General features: G+C 47.0%; 1 protein-coding gene across 1 annotated transcript in view; it reads left to right on the top strand.

Annotated features, from left to right (window-relative positions):
* The first annotated feature begins 11,490 nt into the window (after positions 1 to 11,490).
* Positions 11,491 to 18,276, top strand: part of PDLIM4 (PDZ and LIM domain 4) — a 55,818-nt gene continuing 49,032 nt past the window's right edge. The window contains exon 1 of the mRNA XM_075715374.1: positions 11,491 to 11,583. Within this exon, the coding sequence (XP_075571489.1) occupies positions 11,491 to 11,583 (93 nt within the window). The remainder of the gene's footprint in view (positions 11,584 to 18,276) is intronic.

The raw sequence follows: 18,276 nt of genomic DNA, 5'->3' as shown, positions 1-18,276 counted from the left end.
GCTGCTTCGCCACCTTTGGGCCACCAACCACTGGAGACACCCCAAAGCAATCTGCTGCCAAAACCCACCCAAATCCATACACGTGTTTCTGCATACGAGTGAAACGGGGAAAAACACAACCCCTAAACTAGCCTCTTTATTTGGCTGTAAATTAAAAGCATTGCGCTAACGCTGCACAAGAAATCCGATGAACTTTTGTTTCCCCCCAGAAGGTTACATTGACCTCTGGTGAAGAGGATTTGAGAAATATTCACTTGACACATACCTGAAAGGCGCGAAGAGGTTGGCTGTGCCGTCCCGGAGCAATGCACCCCGTGGCCGCGGCACGGCCGGGCTGTGCCTCCCGTGGGAGCCAGGTGGAGGGGCCATGCGTGGGAGCCCCCGGAAGGCGGGCGAGGGGCTGGAGCCGTGCGGGGCTGCCCCTAGCACTAACTCAGCAATTTCACTTCCTTCACAAAGTATGGTCTAAAATACGGTCTATTCTTCTGTCCAGAATTATTTTTTCAGTCTCTTTTAGAAGAACAACAGTACACCTATTTAAGAAATTCTACAAAAGCACAACTTGGAAAATTACCTGGGGATCCATAAACTAAAAAGCTTCCTTGAACACATGTTTAAACTATTTATGCTTCTCCCGAGACATTCCGAACAGGCACAGTCGACTCTGCATCCATGAAAACAGAAAAGTAAATATCGACCTGCGCCAAGTATTTGTATTCTCTCTCCCCCGGCAGTGACACCGATTGCTGCAAAAGTAGTGCTGAAATTAAGATATTGAAGGAAGCGGTGAACGGTTCTTGGGGTGAACTAAAGAGAAACGATGCAACTTGGGCCTGACGAGTTTTTTCCTGCAAACAGGCGAGCAGAGGCAATGCCACGGTGCTGTGCGGCTGCGCGGCAGGGGCAGCCAGCCCAAGAGCAGCCGCTGGCCACACTCAGCAGAACCATCAGTGGATCAACGTTACTGCTGCTGAGAAAAAACAACGAGCTTTAGAGCACCATTAAGGTTTAAAGCCAACCAAAAAACCATGTTAAATCTTCAAAGAGGCACAGAGGAATTAAAAAGGCTGAACAAATCATCCTTCCTGCATATTTTATGAGCGCCCAGAATTGTTAGGATTTGTTTGATCTTGTGACACCTCACCTTGCATTCCTAAACATCCATAAAAATACCACATTCTTTGGCAACCAAGTGTTATTTTGTACGATATCTTTAAAAGATGCAATTGTTTCCTTTTGGTGGAATACTGCTAGCTTCTCCTGCTAACTGTTGGTGTATCCCGATGGGACCTCGGGGTGAACAGTGGGACAGAAGAGGACCCTCAGTCCCGCATGGGTTTTTCAGACACATCCATCTTTTGCTTAAACCACAGGCGAGTGAATTGGAAGATCGGGTATGATTTCTAGCACGAGCTGCCTGTTTGTCTTGGAACTGGTTATTTAACCATTTGATGCCACAGTCTCACTCATTTGTTAGGAACATAATTTATCCTGACTGCAAGGACAAATGTGGAGATAATGTTTGCAAAAGGCCTTTAAATGCCTCAGAGAAGCAGATGGGAGTTATTTTCTTAATAATAAAGTTCAGATATAGATTAACTACCCTAATGTGATACTGTGCTTGAAGCAGACAAATACTTCAAATGTTCGTAACATTTGCTTTCCATGCTCCTTGGATTTTAAGTGGGTTTTGTTATTTTTTCAGAACATAAGGCATCTTTACTCCATAGTCAGGTCATGCCCTTTCCTAAGAAAGCCAGAAAAAGGCTGAAGAACATAAGGGGCTGCATGTGTTAAAAAAGAAATAGTGACATCTGACTCTATTAGGTGGAATCGCTGATTATCCTAATGCCTACTAAACACTCGGGGTAATGGCCAAGCTGCTCATTGCAACGACATTCCCACCATCGTTGGTGGGAGCTTTTCTATTGACGTCCCTGAATGTGGATCAAAGTTTTCAATGCTGTTAGACGCGGTTTTGTACAATATCACCTAATGGCCTTGCAGGTTCCTAAACAGCATTTCTTTTCTTTAAACTCTAGGGGCAAATTCTACTCCAAATCATGCAGCGCAGCTCTCTCAACCTAAACGAGTTGCCCAGATGCAGCCAAAGGCAGAACTTTGGCCTGGCCAATGCAGCTTCCGAGTAACACATTTCTTTCTCTCCACTTCCTTGTGCTCCAGTAGATGTCAGACCGATTTCCCGGAGTAATGACAAATCCTTCAAAATACTTGAAATGTTTGTTTTGGGTTCAGCTTTTCCATGTCCGAATAACTGCATGCTTGGAATGAGGGGACAAAGAAAATAAAATTATGATTTGTGCAGAATTAGTTTCTTCGAGGAATATGCTCCAGAAGGTAACATAGCGCAATGCTCTGAAGAGATCGGAGGAGCACCTTCAGCGGCAGGAGCCTGCAGCTTATTAGCCACATAATTATGTGTCAAGAACCTAACGATACCAGAGGAAAGGGATGGACAAGGGTGTGCTTGAACTTCTCCGAACGGGGATGTTGATGCGCGCTGTCCTCTGACTGCAGCCATCACATTCTCGGTCTCAGCCTAGACCATGCCCACCTTAACCACCATTTCAGTCCCCAGTAAGAATGCCCTACGATGAAACCTGTTAAAATGAATCTTGTTTGACTGAAACCTATTCATGCAACCAGCCGAGCAGGCACAGGAAGGGTGCTGAGGAACCGCAGGGGATAACTTCATCGCCCACACAGATCCAGCTGAAAAGAATGGGCATCTACACCCTAAAACAGCAAACACAGGGGAAATCCAGAGAGCTCAGACCTGAGGGAGCAGGTTCGGAGCTGTAGGCGGGTGGCTGGAGGCCCTGACAGATGAAAGGAGCTGTGATGGATGGTATTGTAGCAACAGTCACTGCAAAAGCAGAGAAGGAAACAAAAGAAACAGGATATGGCTGTTTAAGGAGGTTGGTGTGCTACATTCCTGCAAGCATTTATAAATTCCTGCTTATGTGCTAGAATACAAATATTGGCAATCACTCTTATTTTTTGCCCACTCGGTAAAGTTACTGCCTGTGTTCAGGGTTTTGGAATTTGTGCTGTTACATTTGTGTAATCTAGGTGCACAAATCCGAATTTGGGGAATATTAAGAGAGAAACAAGATAAGAGATGTAGTAATTCAAAAGACCAATCTTGAATTTTAATGGCAATCTTGAAAATTATATTTGCACGTTATTTGACTGCTTTTGGTCTCACTTGGTGCCCAGGAGATTAACTCCCAGAAATGGCAGGATTTGGACACCAAAGTGTCTTAATTCTGGCCTGCAGGCCCCGGTAGTGAGAGGAAGGCTTAGTCCATTTTTCTCTTTATAATAACGAAAAGATCAGGCCTGAGCTGAAGCCCATGACATCAGTAGGGAGTTTCTTCATTTCGTGTTACTGTTACTGAGTTTCTTCATTTCATGATCAAGGACGATGAATGCTTATTCTTCTGTCTAGCTTGAGCACCTCGTAGCGTTTCACCTCGAAGTTCAAGCAAAATATTTTTCAAAAGATTTTTGGAACTCCTCCTCCAGCAATCCGATGAACTCAGGAAATTGGGAGAGTTTGAATTGTTAAACATGCCTCTCACATCCAGGATAAACACCACCAAATATGCTCTACATTTTCCATTTAATTCTAGGGGTGTCTCCTTCAGTTCCCCCAGGCAATAAGAAGCGACGTTGTGGCTGTGTACCAGTGGTTCTCACCTGTGGTGTGAAGATGCTTCTGCCTCTATAGATAACTTCTGCAAAAGTCCTGTAAGTGATGAAGAACAGCCTGAGTGGAGGGAGGAAGCACCTACGCTAAGTACTGAGCTGAACCTTGTGCCTTACGCCCTGTTCTCGCACCTTAAGCAATTTTATCGGCATTGCTTTGCCCTTGCCGTGCAGTTTACACGTTGCAGAGTGCAGCCTTTTACACTGGATGAGGACTGGTCGCTCCGGATTCTCCCAGGGGCAGCGTTTCGGATACACTCGGCACAGCGTGAATGCCTTAGCACAGGGTGAGACAGCAGCTGATGAATCCCAATTCAGCTAAATGAATTCTGGCAGGGATATCACAGAGCTTATCCCCCCATTTTTTAGCATACTGTTTGTCCCTCTGGCCCTATCAGTGTAAGGCTGTGGGACATTCTGAAATTAATGGGGATGTTTCGGTGAAACCCACCTACAGAAACCTTTGTGATTACTGAGGCTTAATACTGGCATCTGTGGAACTCAGCCTCTCAAAAACAGTTAGTTTGCTGTACTTATCTCTGAACGATAAAAGGCAAACTTTCCTTGACCAGCATAAATTGGGAACATTCAGCTTAATTTTCTCCAGTTGTCTGCATTCTGGAGCTGTACGACACCCAAAAAAGGAAGCATTGCTATCAACGGAGCCAAAAGTTGGGGTGATACAGATGCTGAAATCCCAAAGGCAGGCTGGGCACCTCCTCTGCTGAATAGGTACAATTGCTCGGTTTCTACTGTATGAAATAACGATACTAAAAATGTGCCAAATTTGTTTGCAGAATATACCACAGCTGACATCTGTCATGATTTCACAAGAAAAAAATACAAAAGCTCAGTGTTTAGCTGCTTGGTGAAGTGACTCACATTATACCAGAGGTTTTGACTTTGTTCTTCCAGGCACCGTTTCTGACAGGAAATCAATCAGTTTAATCCCATAATGGGAACAATTAGCCTTACAGAAAAAGCAGATCACTTGTAATCTCATCGTCTGCTTACAATATTATGCCAATATTTCTTCTTATTTTCTCAACTGCTGCTCATCGGTCACATTGCCGTGCCTGCGAAGAGGTTACAGCTCATGTAGAGGAAGAGCCAGGGTTAATCCTGCGCTCGCTGTCAGCGCCAGGGCAGCAGCTGAAGCCACCGGGAGGAGGTCATGCACCCCCAAAGCAAACAGACCAGCTCCTTGCATCTGGTCAATATATTCCAGGATTGCCACCTCACGGGTGAGATGAAAAGGAACCGAGCATCTCCTCCGGTGCGGCAGCTGGCGGTGGCAGGGTGGTGGGATGGCCCCGGCCGTGGCAGGGTCCCCACCTGCCCATTTCATGCTGTCCGGGCTCGTCATCGGGTTAGTCTCAGTCTGGGGTTAGAGGCCAGGAGTAAGATTAGACCCGAGCTAACAGGCACTTGCTCATCTATTTGCTCTGCAGCCCCAGACGGGCTGAGAACGGGGTGAACACGGAGCCAATTCATTTTTCAGCAAAACTGATAGGAAGCAGGGATATAAAAAGACTGCGTTTTGTTTTTAAACAGTAAGATAGAACATTTTGTGAGCTTTCCATGAACCCTGATGAGCTGCCTTGTCCTTCTCCGCAGCCTTCCTTGGAGTTGCCCGTTACCAAGAACAGGCTGCTGCTGTGCTCCAACATGAGCCGACCACGTTGTGCCTTTGTTTCCCAGTGTTCCCCCTTGGGAAATCCATCCGCCGGCTCTTATCTTGTGTTTAGTCTGCAATGTTCGTGATGTGGGGATTTATCCTTGCTGTTCAGTGGGTTGCAAAACCCCAGCTGCATGGAGTTCTGGTAAATGGCTGATGAGCAAGGACTAGAATAATGTGTAAAAATGGTCTCGTTAATATTTGCCAGAACATAAGAACAAACTGCAGTTTGGGTCAGGTCCTGCTGCTTTTTACCCTCTGAAGATATTTTACAAAGACAAAGGATTTACCTTGGTTCTCACTGTGAATCTGCGTCTGCTGCACGGCGTTCAGGAGAATCAAAGATAGAGCTGACCTTGCAGAGCACAGCTTCTTGCGTACAGTTCTCTCCGTAGCAAACCTACAAAGCTAGAAAGCCTTGGGAGGCAGCAGTCTGCTCCACCTGAAGGCGATTACAGAACAAGAAATTCTACTGGGCCAACAAGATTTCTTTCATTATCCAAATGATTTCTATCACAGCTGGATTTTTCTCTGTGGGATGCTTACATCCATGGGATAAACTTTTTAGAAATTATTTAGACAAACAAATGAATTCAATAGAATTCAGAATGGCAGCTCCCAACACTTGGGTATCTGCCAAGGAACTTTCAAAAGCCAAAATAATAACTCAGATCTGAGAGATCCTGCAAAGCTTATAAATTAAGTAATCCTTTGGAAACCTGCAGTTAAATCTGCCATAGGGTTGAGATTTGCCTGGACTTAATTCCAATAATGAGTTTCAAAATTGTTTTCACAGGATGTTGGTTTTTTGGATATTTTGGATTTTTTTAACTATTAAGTAAAGAAATAAACGGAAACCATTAAGAATCTGTTGGACTTGAATCCCATCGGGTTAGGAAGGCACCAGAAAGGACTCATTTAGGCAATGGGAATGGAAATTAAGATGAAACTGCCAAGGACTACTGATTAATGTAAGAAAGGAAAAGAGGTTACACTCTGAGAAACGCTGACTACTGGGAGGGCAAATGGCACAAATGCCATGAAACATTGCTTGGAGTCTTTACTTCCACAAGAATTTTGAATTCATGTGATCAGCATCACTTCCAGGGCCCATTTCCAACCACAAATACTAAGAGGCACAACCAGCCTTGGAACACACAACTGGGCATCCACAACAACTGAGTTTCAAACACAAACCATGAGCCACCGAATCTGACACCCAACCCACAAGGTGACATCTAGTTGGGTGCTTAAAGCTACCTTTAAATGTCAAATGTCTCTATTAAACTTCACAAATGGGCTAAAGGGGAGTTACTGATTGTTCCATTCTGCAGCCAAGGAACTACCTTAGATTCCCACCTTCATTTAAAAATTAAATATGGATGCTTTTATGGGTTAAAAAGTGCATCCTATGAAACATGCATGTACGTTAGTTTAAAATATTTCCAATAGCAGCTAAGATCTCGTGACTTGGGTAACCACCGTGAGTTGAAACAGAGGGGCTATAAAAATATTTTCCTTGCCTTAATGATAGACATATTTAAATTCTCAGGTGACAAAATTAACTGGAGTTTAGAATTTTACATTTGCTACGTTAGACGTCAGTGCAATAAAAGCTCTTTCAGAGAGGTCATCCATCTGGAACCTCTGGGTAAATAAGCTGCAAGAAGTATTTCTGAACTTGATGAATGTTACTTCAAAATGAACTTTTCATCATATAGGAGTTTGCTACTTCCATGAGCAATACAGGGAGTTGCACTTTCTGGGGTGTAAAGGAAGGGTGTCTCTGGGCTGGTTAGTCACGAGTCCCCTCTGCCACTTGGCTGCCTTGCTCCGGGTCCCCTCTTGCTTTTAGCTGCATCGTGCCCAGCTCCGGCTCCGGGGGATGTCCAAGGATTCAGGTGGCAGAAGAAGGACCAGGGGAGGGGAACGGGCATCCTGAGAACTGACTATTGATAAAGGTCATCTCTGCATTATGCAGGAATATGACGAGAAGCGTCTTTGTAATATAAATGTATGACAACCCTCCTTTCACCCAAAGGCATGTGAATGCAACAGAATTTCAGTTAATACTTTTCTTAAGAGCTTTCTAGATGAAGTAGGGACCTGCCAAATGAGCTCTTATTAAAACTTCTTGCAGTTTAATCATTTGTACTAGTACCAAATAACCACTTTCCCACACTTCAGATGCCCTTTTTATCTATAACTTTGGCCACAAAATGTCTGACTGTTAACTTCATCTTCTTCAGATGCCGTTCCATCAATGTACAGGATTTAGCGTTTCCAAATGTGCCCTTTCTAGATGGCAAATTAGGCATGACTGATGGATGAGTGAAAACTGTAATTCCCAGCACGTTCCCAGGTACAGCTCACATATCCTTGTCAAATAGTTAATCCTGCAGTGAAACATATTCCGGCTAGAAACGGAGAGGTAGCCAGCGTAACTGCCAGATAATAGAGGTGCCAGCAGTCATGCTGGGGTCTCCACAAACATTTGGGTGGTTCTACAAGAAGATGCTGCTGGTTTAGGGGAGTCATAAGTGCCACGTGAATGTCATGAAGCCGCTTCAAAACCCAAGCTGTGCCCGCCAGGAATAAAGCAGAAAGTGCATGATGATATGCTCAGCAACCTGTCAAGGTGCGGTGTATGCAACCAAGAGAGATGCCCCTGCTCTAGCAAGCAGAGTTGTAGCGGTAGAGGTTTTTAGGCTCTCATAAAAAAGCCCATCCATCTATACAGCGGCTGAATTCTACCTGAAACTCTGAAAAACAAAGAAACTTTATCTTAGCAAGCCTTTTGCAGACCTGTCTGACAAACATAGTCATTTACTGAACTTTCAAGTTTTTTCAGGTATTTTTTTCACAGTCTAAAAATAAAATCTTTCATCAAGGTCCTGGGGGCAGTGCAAAGAAGACAGTGATTCAACACTGACTGATAATCAAATTGTGTCTATCAAGCAATTTATGAATGACTAAGTTCTATCCTAATAAGAAGGAAAACACTGAAGAAAATGTTCATAACAAGACATACGTCAACTTGTCACCCTCAAACTGATGTGAAAATATCAGAGGATTTCATTTCTACTTCCACTAGACCCAGCCTGCTGCTGTAGAGGACTCATGGCTAACTTCAGCCTCCTGAAACCGCTCTAAGGAGAAACAGCCATAGTCCAGAAGAAGGCAATCTGCAGAGCAAGAAAATCTCCTGAGACCTGGAGAAGAACTATCAAGCCATAATGATGCTTGAAATCGCTCTCACGTGGGCAGATGTTCAAAAACAGCCTTGGGGGGTCATTATCGGGCCTCCCAGATAAGCACGGGACCTCTGCTAGACATTGGGAGGGTGGCAGATGGAAAGCCTGAATGCTCATTCAAAATAGAACACGGAGCTGGATATCCGTAGTTTACCCAGTCAGTCTCTGATAACAAAGGAAGGAAACCCAGAGTGTCACCAGCGGCAAAGGGGAGCCAGAATGGAATATTCAAAAAAAGAAACAAAGAGGTGATAAGACACTGGGGTGGAAAAATACTGGAAACAAACACCGAGGAACATATTGGTGGGGGCCAGGGGGGAGATAAAGCGAATGGAGTGATGAGATTGAACATGTTTGACCTCTCTTTTGAATAATGTGTGTCTTTGTTAGAGCCCGCTATAGGGTTGCAGCTCTCAGCAGAAGAATGAGCGTGTTGGAGATACTGTATTTTAGCTGGGTGTTACGGCTTGCTCCCACAGCAGGGTTCCTATCATCTTCTGTGGGTTTTGTTGATTCCTGTTCCAGAAGTAGAACTCCAACTGGTTTTTGGAAGTGACTTACAATATAATTTTTAAATTCTCAAGTTATCAAAAACAAAAAAAAAAGAAATATATGAGCCCACTTTGGTTGGTTGAAGTGAGAGTATGACTGGGTCCTCTGCAGGCTGCAAAATCGTATTGGCTTTGCTCAAAGAAAGCACATGTGAAAAGGTGTGTGAGCAACTGAAGGAAAATGAGGCACCTGTGAAATGTGGAGTTCTTTATCTGACGTTCTTATTCCCCAAATCCTGGGAAAAAAGATCTATGGCTGATAGAAGGGTGCCAGATTCATTCCTGATGCAGTTCTGAAATCTGAGGGCTGCTCTGCATGTGGACACTTTCCTTCAGGAGCAACTCAACTGCAGATACTTTTATTCAGAGTAAAACTGCCTCTACTTCAGCTCACTTTAATGTATTTTGGAATACAGTCTCACTTGGAACAAGCACACCCACAAGTTTATACCAATTTGGCTGATTCTAATTGTTTTTTACTTGGGTTAAGTTTTCGCCAAGCCTTTAGTTACATGAGGGGTAACCTAGGCTGAGCATTCAAAAGGCCCCAAAGAGAAAAGTGCCTCGGAGCCAGCAGCTTTCCCATCAGCTTTTGAAATGAATACTTTAATAGTGGGGTTTTCTGTGTTTTGATCATCTATTTCCTGTGCCAGCAAATTTCTTTGAAAACCCTGACGGCTTGCTGGGCGGCACAGCCTGCCACTCACAGCCTGAATGCAATTGAGAAACCACCCGGTAATGAAGCCCCGACGGATGCCAGTGGAAAATGTTTGACTCCACAGAGCTGCAGTCTCCATTTTTTTCTCTGCTCTTTTGCTTTTCTTTGTTTTTATTGTTGCTGTTTTCCAGCAAACTTAGTTTCTTTTACAGAAAAGATTGCTTTCTTCTCCCTCCTAAGAGGAAGGAGACGCCAGTGCCAACACGCCGCATTTGCGCACCTCTTTAACTCAGTCCTTCGGGGAAGCGCTCCTCGTTGGCGAGAGCGGGAGAGGTGGGACATAAACTAGTCCTCCAGCTCTCCGCGAGACAAATTTTGGTGTTTGGCTGGGTGGATTTTTTTAATGCAAGCAAAGAAACCTCAGGCCAGCCCACTCCCAGACTTCTGCAGGCTCGGTGATATCATACAGGAATGAGGAGGTAATGATTCATCACCAGTTGCACAGACAAAAGCCGCTCTCGGTGGAGGCACGCGCTGGCGTGGAACAAAGAGTAGGGGTGAAAGTTCTGCTGGTGCCAGCTGCGGCTGAGCTGCAACTCTGTGGGCACCTTTCTAGCAAAGCAAACAAAGGTTATTGTGTTTTGGGCTTGCACGCTCGCTGTATTCACGTTGCTAAATCACGAGGCTGCAGCACGGCTCGGGAGCATGTTTAAAAGTCTCAGGTCCCACCCCTGGTCCCGGACCAAAGCCTCCCGGATAACACGGGCACAGCGGTGAGCCAGTCACACGAACCTTCCCGTGTCACGAGCAAACACATGCAAAAAGACTTCACAGCAAAGAGGACATAAATCAAAGTCACAAAAAGTAAGCAATAAGAAGGTAACTTGATGAAACTGGACTTTTCAAACAATGAATCCTTTGTTAGGTCCTGTTTTGAAGTGGGATATTCTGGCCCAACCCTTTCCAGGAAGAGAGGGAGCTTTCCCAAGCCCAGGCATTTTTGAGTTTTGCTTTCGGGGGGGAGACGCAGAGCAGCTGTGCTGCCCGCCCATCCCACCTCCCCGCGACCGCTGCGCGCCTACGAGCCACCGCATTAAACAGCGTGGGCACCTTCTGGGTGCTCTGACGGGCGCCGATTCGGCCGCACCAGCGGGAAGCAGGGATGCTCCGCGCTGCCTGGCGCTACCCCAGCGTTGAATTCCCAAACCGCTTGAAACCCAACCGGAGGATTCGCTTGCCATTTTTTCTTGCCATTTGCTCTTTTCTCTTTCGACATACTGCTCGGGGCGAATAAAACGGTGGTGACCAGAGGTTTATCCGCCCGCTACAGCATTTGCTTGCCGCTCCGGAGGGCGGGAGGCGCAGGAAGCGGAGGTTTTGACTGCACTGAATGCTCGTAAAAATGTTTTTGGGGGGGAATCCCAAAAAAACTCCCCCCCTGTGATGGTGGGGACGGGTCGAGCCCGCCTCCCCGTCACGCCCCGTGTTGCGGGGCGTGACGGGGAGGCGGGCTCGACCCATCCCGGAGATTAGGAGACGCGCAAAGTGGCTCCGTGATCGCGAGTGGGAGCCTCAGCCGCCCGCGGGCAGGGAAAACTTCCCCCCCCCACCGCCGCTATGTCCCACTCGGTGGTCCTGCGTGGTCCTTCGCCGTGGGGTTTTCGCTTGGTGGGCGGGAAAGACTTCAGTGCCCCGTTGACCATCTCCAGGGTGAGCCGGAGCGGGGGAGCGGAGCGGGGAGCGGCGGGGAACGGGGTCGCTCCGGCGGGGATGGAGCCGGGGTCGGGCGCTGGTACCCGGGGCCGGGGGGCAGCAGCCTTCGGGGTCCTTTTAAACCTATACGATTCCATATATACCCCCAAATACAGGCCAGCGAGCGCTCCCCTCCGAGCGCAGCGCTGCTTCAGCCGCTCTTCCCCGCGCTCCCGCAGAGCAGCTAGCGTTCTCCGTGCCTTACTATTTTTTTTATTTTTTTCCCCCCTACTATTAATTCATAAAGATCCGCTTTCAAAGTTTGTGGTGCTCAGCACTGCAGAGGGCTTGGACTCATGCCCTGGACCGAGTTCACAGGCTGTCGGGGTTTATTTTAGAAAGGCACGAGTAAAGTCGGTGAGAAGTTTCTCCGCGCAGGCTGGTGCGTTCCGGGGTCCCCGCGGGCTGGTAGTAATTACCGTGTAAGTGCGCTCACACTTGTATTTAACCCCGCAAAGATGTATTCTGGAAAATTCTTTGCTAAGACACCGCGGCTAGCTTGAAAATAGGCTTTGTGCGTAGATCCATGTGAAAACAAACCCTCCCCGGCACAGGAAGGAGCGGTGCGATGGGCTGCGTGAGGGATGAGGTGCTGCGCCCACGCCGGGCACGGTCCCCGTGGTGTTTCCATCGCCGTGGGGTTGCCCTGGGCAAGGGCTGGGCACCCCAAGCTGCCCTGCCTTCCCACGGCGCGTTGGGGCTCTGCCCGACTGCCCGGCTCTCCGGGGCACCCAGCGTACTGAAAGGCTTTGAACGGGGCTGTAACTTAAAAATGTTGTCGTCACGCGTACAAGCCGTTTGCCGTCTCTTCGTTCATCTGCCAAAGCTGTGACAGAAAAGGGAAAACACATATCCTGAGTTTTAAAGAAATTATTATGGAACAGAGGGTGTTTTCAAGCGACTCGGTTTGTATTTGAGTTCAAACGCGCCTATTACACAGCTTTATGTCTTTGTTTTTCCTTTTGGACTGTCCCTTACCAAGTGCTCCAGCCAGGGCTTTTTTGGAGGAGTAGCAGGAGGAGATGGACGGAGAGGAGGGAAGACCCGGGCGGTGCAGGGAGCAGCAGCCGGCGGGGCTGGCCGTGCTGCCGGCGTCGGGCAGGCGTCCGCGCACAGCCGGGGTGTCTGCGCTGCGAGGGGGGGCACTCGGCTTTTGGGGCTCAGCCTACACCTCCTGGGCACGGGGGGGTCCTCTTTCTCCCGCGGTGATGTGGGATGTATCGCAATAATACCCAAAATCACCTCTCGGTGACTGTAAAAATCTTCCTGTTGTGAAGACGGACGTTTTAATTTCGCGGAGGGAGCCTGTTTTCCTGTTACTTTGAAAGAAAAAAGGTTGGTTTAACATTAAACAAGAGAAAACAAAGTCTGCTTTTGCCGAGGCAGGTGGCTTGCCAAATTCCTTGTTTGATTCGGCAAACCTGGGAGGTGTGAGGATAATTCTCATCAAGCCAGATCACAAGGAGCTGTAACACAAGTAGCGGTTGTAGGGTGTTGTTTCATGTTGCTGAGCGTGGCAGCCTTTTAAATTGGACCCTTTTTTAATTTTGCTCCTGCTGACAAGGGGGGCGATGCTCCCGTGTGCTGTACGCTCACGGCTCGCTGGGAGCGTAAATGTGGGTGTAGGGTGCTCTGCCTGGGCTCCGGGCTCTTAACGCAAGAAAAGACCTCCATGGCTTTGCAAATAAGACCTGAAAATGTTAAAATTGGGGAAGAGTTAGCTTCTGCTGCAGCTCCTGGCCATGGGGGTGCAGGAAGGGGCTGCCGGAGGGGCTCCCTGGGGAGCCAGGGCTCTGCTTGGTGATGGGTCCCTGCAACCCTGCCTGTTTGCAGAGAACCGAGCGTGGCTGGTGCAGTGCCATATTCATGTTTATTCTGGAATTCTGTAGCCAGTTTCAGTCTAATCAGTAAATCTGTTCTTTCCACCTTGAAACCTGGGCAAGGGGGCTGGGGGCTGGATCATTGCAGGAGGGAGGGAGCCTCGTGCTGTACCCTAACTGTTGAGGCTTTTGGCTGACTTCTGCTTCCTTCGGAGTGCTTTTTCTATTTTATTTGTTTTATATTAAAATGCCATTAAATTACAAACATCTTTCGAAAAGCAGAAATTCTGCTTGGGAGGCGGGACCAGACTCTGGGACTCCGGCATCCAGCTGCGAGCCCAAGACGCTGACGTGCTCCGGGTGCGATGGGCTGCCCGAGGGACGCGGGTTTGCTGCACCCCACTTCTGTGCCCGAGGGGGGCTGAGAGCCGACGTGCCACAAGGTGTTTGGGCTGTGCAGCTCTGCAAGCATCCTACCTGGACTGGTTACGTTGGGAATTTATAGCTTGCTGGTTTGGGATTTGCAGCATCCATAAGCCACCCACGTGCAGTTCTGGGTGCCAGAAGCTGGCTGCCTACTTGCAAAAGACAAATTCATCTGTGTAGGGGTTGAAAAAAAAATTATTCCCGCATTAATATGTTGGTTTTCTCAACTCTTTGCTAAGCTACTGCAGGAAACAATTTCTCCCCAGACCTCTCACTACCTGTAACGGTGCAGAGATGTGTCGCTGCCCTGGGAGCCCCAGCGAGCGATGCTTTGCCGTCTGCTGGGACCCTGGAAGGGTGTAGCTTCTCCTCCAAAGCCTCTCTGAGCATTGTTGCTCTGGGTTAAGTGAAGGCAGAGTTCCTTACTGTCACATTTGTGGGACCTGAAGCCAAAGCATTGCTGCTAAAGGGGAAATAATGAAGCAGTCAGTGCCGTCGGTGCTGCCAGACCGGGCTGAGCTGAGCAGCAGACACCATGGTGCTGCTGAACGCCGGGTGGGGAGAGGCGGCTGGCCTGGGGCAGGAAGAAAAGCTGAAGGTGGTCCCCAAAAGTGTCTTGTGGCAGTACTGTCAAGGGATACACTTGAAAAAATATGGATTTGGCAAGGAAAATAACAATCACACCATCCGGCTTTGGAATGGGGCTTGACTGGCTCACCAGGACTTGCTTTAGCCCCCTGCCAGGTCCCTGCACTTGTGCAGGTGCAGCTGGTGGTGTTGAGCCCATCCCTTGCAGCTGTTTCAAATACGCCCATGAAATCAAGGAAGGATCTCTTTTTCTTGAAAGCAGGTCCCTTCCCTCTGTGGTTTGATCAGTCTCACACGACAAGTGGTAAAAATCTGATTGCTCAACTGACTGGGAACAGCTGGTGCTGAGCACTGCCCTAGAGAGGCCAGGGCTCCGGTTGGAGTGTTAAGTTCTTGAGTATTAAAGATAAGGAAAGATAAATGCAAATCCAGAAGGGTGTGCTGAGGGCACCTTTCTCATGTGGTCACATAAAAAGCTAGGTGTGCTAGCCACCCTTTTTTTTTTTTTTCCCCCCCCTGTTTCTTCTTGCATTTTCTGGGGGACCCAGATGAGCAGGGCTGGAGCTTGCTGGGCTGGTTTGGGGGCACGCAGCCCCGAAGGGTGCTGCAGTAGCCTACATGCAGGGGTGATGGTGGTGCCTTGTCAGCAAAGTGCTGGGAGGGGAATTGTAGCCCAAGGCTGTACTCTGGGGAAGAAACCCAGTTTGTTTTATACCCACAGTTGCAGAGAGCTAATGCTGGGTGTAGTACATCACGTAATTGATGGTTCCTCCTCCTAGTGATACTTAGAGGGGTAGGGGAATGACCCCAAACATCTGCTTAGAGTTGGCCTTATTGACTTGATAGAAAGTGGTTTTAAGACTTAATTGAGTTTCTTGTAGCCGACAGCTGCTTTTCCTTGGTTGAGCAGGGCACTGGGCACTGCTTGCCCTTGGTGGGAAAAGGGGGCTTCCTGCGGGGACAACGTTGCCTTTGACCAGCAACCACGCTTCAGGAACAGAAATGGAATAACTTACTCAGCTGCTCGCAGTGTTGCGCTTGTAACCACATCAGTGAGTGCTGCGGTTCTGTGTGGGATCACAGTTGATCTACCCCTTGCCGGGGATTAAAAGATAATCGGTCATTAGTGTAACTAGAGGAGCTGAATGTGTTTAATGACTTGAACTCGCTTGTCCAGCTCCTAGAAGCAGTCAGCATCGTCATCTACCCAACTCTGCCAGCGTTAATCCAAGCACTTGCTGCTTTTAGAAGCACAGATGAATTACTTGGCTAAACAGATAATTGACAAATGGACTGATTCCAGTACTTGAGAAACAAGTTTTTAATACAGTTTTTCCTTTATCTGCTGGCTTCAACGTCAGTTTACCCGCTAGTCTCTAGCAGTGCAGCAAAAGTGCGTTTTTCAGTGTTGGCTTGGAACTGTAACACAAGAAGGGCAAGAAATAATTGGTCTGCAATCCATTACCCAGGTATTGTTTGAGTTAAGGTTGACTTTTAAACTTAAGTAGCTTTTGTATTTGAGCAAATACGTGTCCTGCTAAAGGTTAGAATACTCGAGAAGGAATTCTGCTGAGGGAGGAATTCCCGTAAAAGTTGTCTTGTTGACTCCATTGGGGCAGCCGGCAAATGCCCAAGCACGTTGCTGTGATCGCACTTGAATGCAGAGTACCCGCTCGGAGTAATAATTTCTGGGGTGGCCTGCGAGGCTCGCTCTGGTGTGCTCTGGGCTGGGGGTGGCAGAGCACGAAGGAACTCCCCAGGTGTTGGCAGAGAAGGCAAGAACCGGAGATGCCGGCAAAGGCAACGGGGCTCCTTTTTTCTCTGCTTTCCATAAGGTTTTTTCCTGGGTTTATGTGTAACTTTTATCTATTTGATTGTTTATTAAATGGAAATGATGCACTTTCTGTTTAGAGCTCCCAAATGGACTGAAGTAGTTGCTCTGTGTTGAATCCTAAAACCAGGACACCAGCTGATTTCTGCTGACCTTTGGTGGTTTTATTGCCTGTATAGAACTAAGTGATGCTGGCTGTTTCTCGCTTGATTGCATATTAATGTTTGTTAGAACGTAATAGTTCAAGTGGATGATTTTTTTAAGTGGAAGGAAATAGTGTTGCCTGTCATTCTTTTTTGTTCTCATCATTCTTCCAGTGATTGCTTGTGGAGTGAGCGCTCGGGGTGGCTACACTTGAAGCTGTAGTGGCACTTAACAGTTAATCTGAACCACAGATAAGAACTGAGGAAAGCATGTAACAAATATATTTGCTGCTGAAGTTATTCTATCACTGAGGCTTTATTTAATAACTGAAAGAGAATAAACGCTTGTGCTGGTGCAGGAGACGGTAATGGTAGAATATGCTGGAATGAAAGCCTAGTGCTAATTACTGTAATCAAGCACACTGATAATCCAGAGTGGGAAAGCAGGCGGAAAGAATGATTCATGTAGGTCCATTCATGCAAGGTCTGACCTTGGGGCGAGCTCCGCAAAATAAACCCAAGCACACCCTTGAAAACGCTTGGGGCCTCTGCCAGGTTGAACAAAGCAGAATGGGCTCGGTGTAAGTGGGGAATTTAGAGTTGGGGCTGGGGGGTTGTGGCTTTGGGGTTGGTTTGGTTTTTCTTTTAAACGCTGGTGATGTCAATTTTCTAACTTCTTGAAGATTGAAAGATTGCCTGTTGGGACAGGTATTCAGAGTTACTTTGGAAAAGTGCATGGTTGTATCCCGCTTAATACAGGGATAAAAGAGAATAAAGTTATTTAGCAGACTTACTAAAATGGCCCTGTTAGTGTAGGAAGCGTGCAAGGGAAATATGTGGAATTATTCTTTTTTTCTTAAACTTTTTGTCGCTGTATAGCACAATAGATGGTGATAAACCTGGTCCTGCTGGGGGTAGATCAGTGCCTTAATATTAATACAAATATGCCATTATGGATTGTGTGGAATTAGTGCAGGCTATTGCAGTTTAATGTGGTGGGGTTTTTTTAGCTTGGGGGGGGAAATGCATATCGCAAGTCTGCAGGAGTCACACAGCAAATCCTAGGAGGCAGAAGTCTGTTTAAATAGAGTATTTCTGAATTTGTTGTGTAACTGAATTTGTTTTGTTTGATTTCTGAGCTCTTAAAAGTGCCTTGACTCATGGTAGTCAGATACCCAAACACTTAGTGAAAATGTTTTTCTTTTTTAAGTCATCTGTGACCACAGGTGCTAGAGAGTGAAGGAAGACAGTAGATCTCTCCAGATCTGGTAGCGTTGATAAAACAGCTAAAACAAACATGTTCACAGAAAATACTCTGCTTGATTTGTTGTCAGCGCGGCACTGCTAGATGTGTACCAAAGCAAACCAGGGCATTATCTGGCGAGAGCTTGTTAATGTAGTGGATTTGTACACGGCCGTTAACACCCCGCTTAGCCTGAGCCCTGGAAGATAAGGTTATGTTTGATTTCTACTTCACGACTTGTGCAAAAACTTCAAGCAAACCCAGGATTCATTGGGTTACTTGGAGCAATTGCAAAAATGTCGAGCTGCAGTGTGGCATTCAAGTAGCTTTTTACAGCCAGCAGAGACCTGAAATAAGCCTTGCTTTCTCACCAGAGAGGACAGAGCTCTATTTAAATAAAAAAAAAATTGCTGTGCAAGAGCATTTCAGCCAATGAATTTTCCAAACATCATAAAGATGCCTCAAAGCCCATGCCACACTCAATCTTTCTTGTCAACCGGTGCAACTCAAATTCACACCCATTAAACCTTAAGTAGTTTTACATGTTGTGTGGACCGATAGCAAATTACGTGCGAATGACATTTTACAGTACAAGCTTCA

Source organism: Pelecanus crispus, chromosome 8 (assembly GCF_030463565.1).
Source record: "Pelecanus crispus isolate bPelCri1 chromosome 8, bPelCri1.pri, whole genome shotgun sequence".
Lineage (NCBI taxonomy): Eukaryota > Metazoa > Chordata > Aves > Pelecaniformes > Pelecanidae > Pelecanus > Pelecanus crispus.
This window is presented reverse-complemented; position numbering and strand designations above follow the sequence as displayed.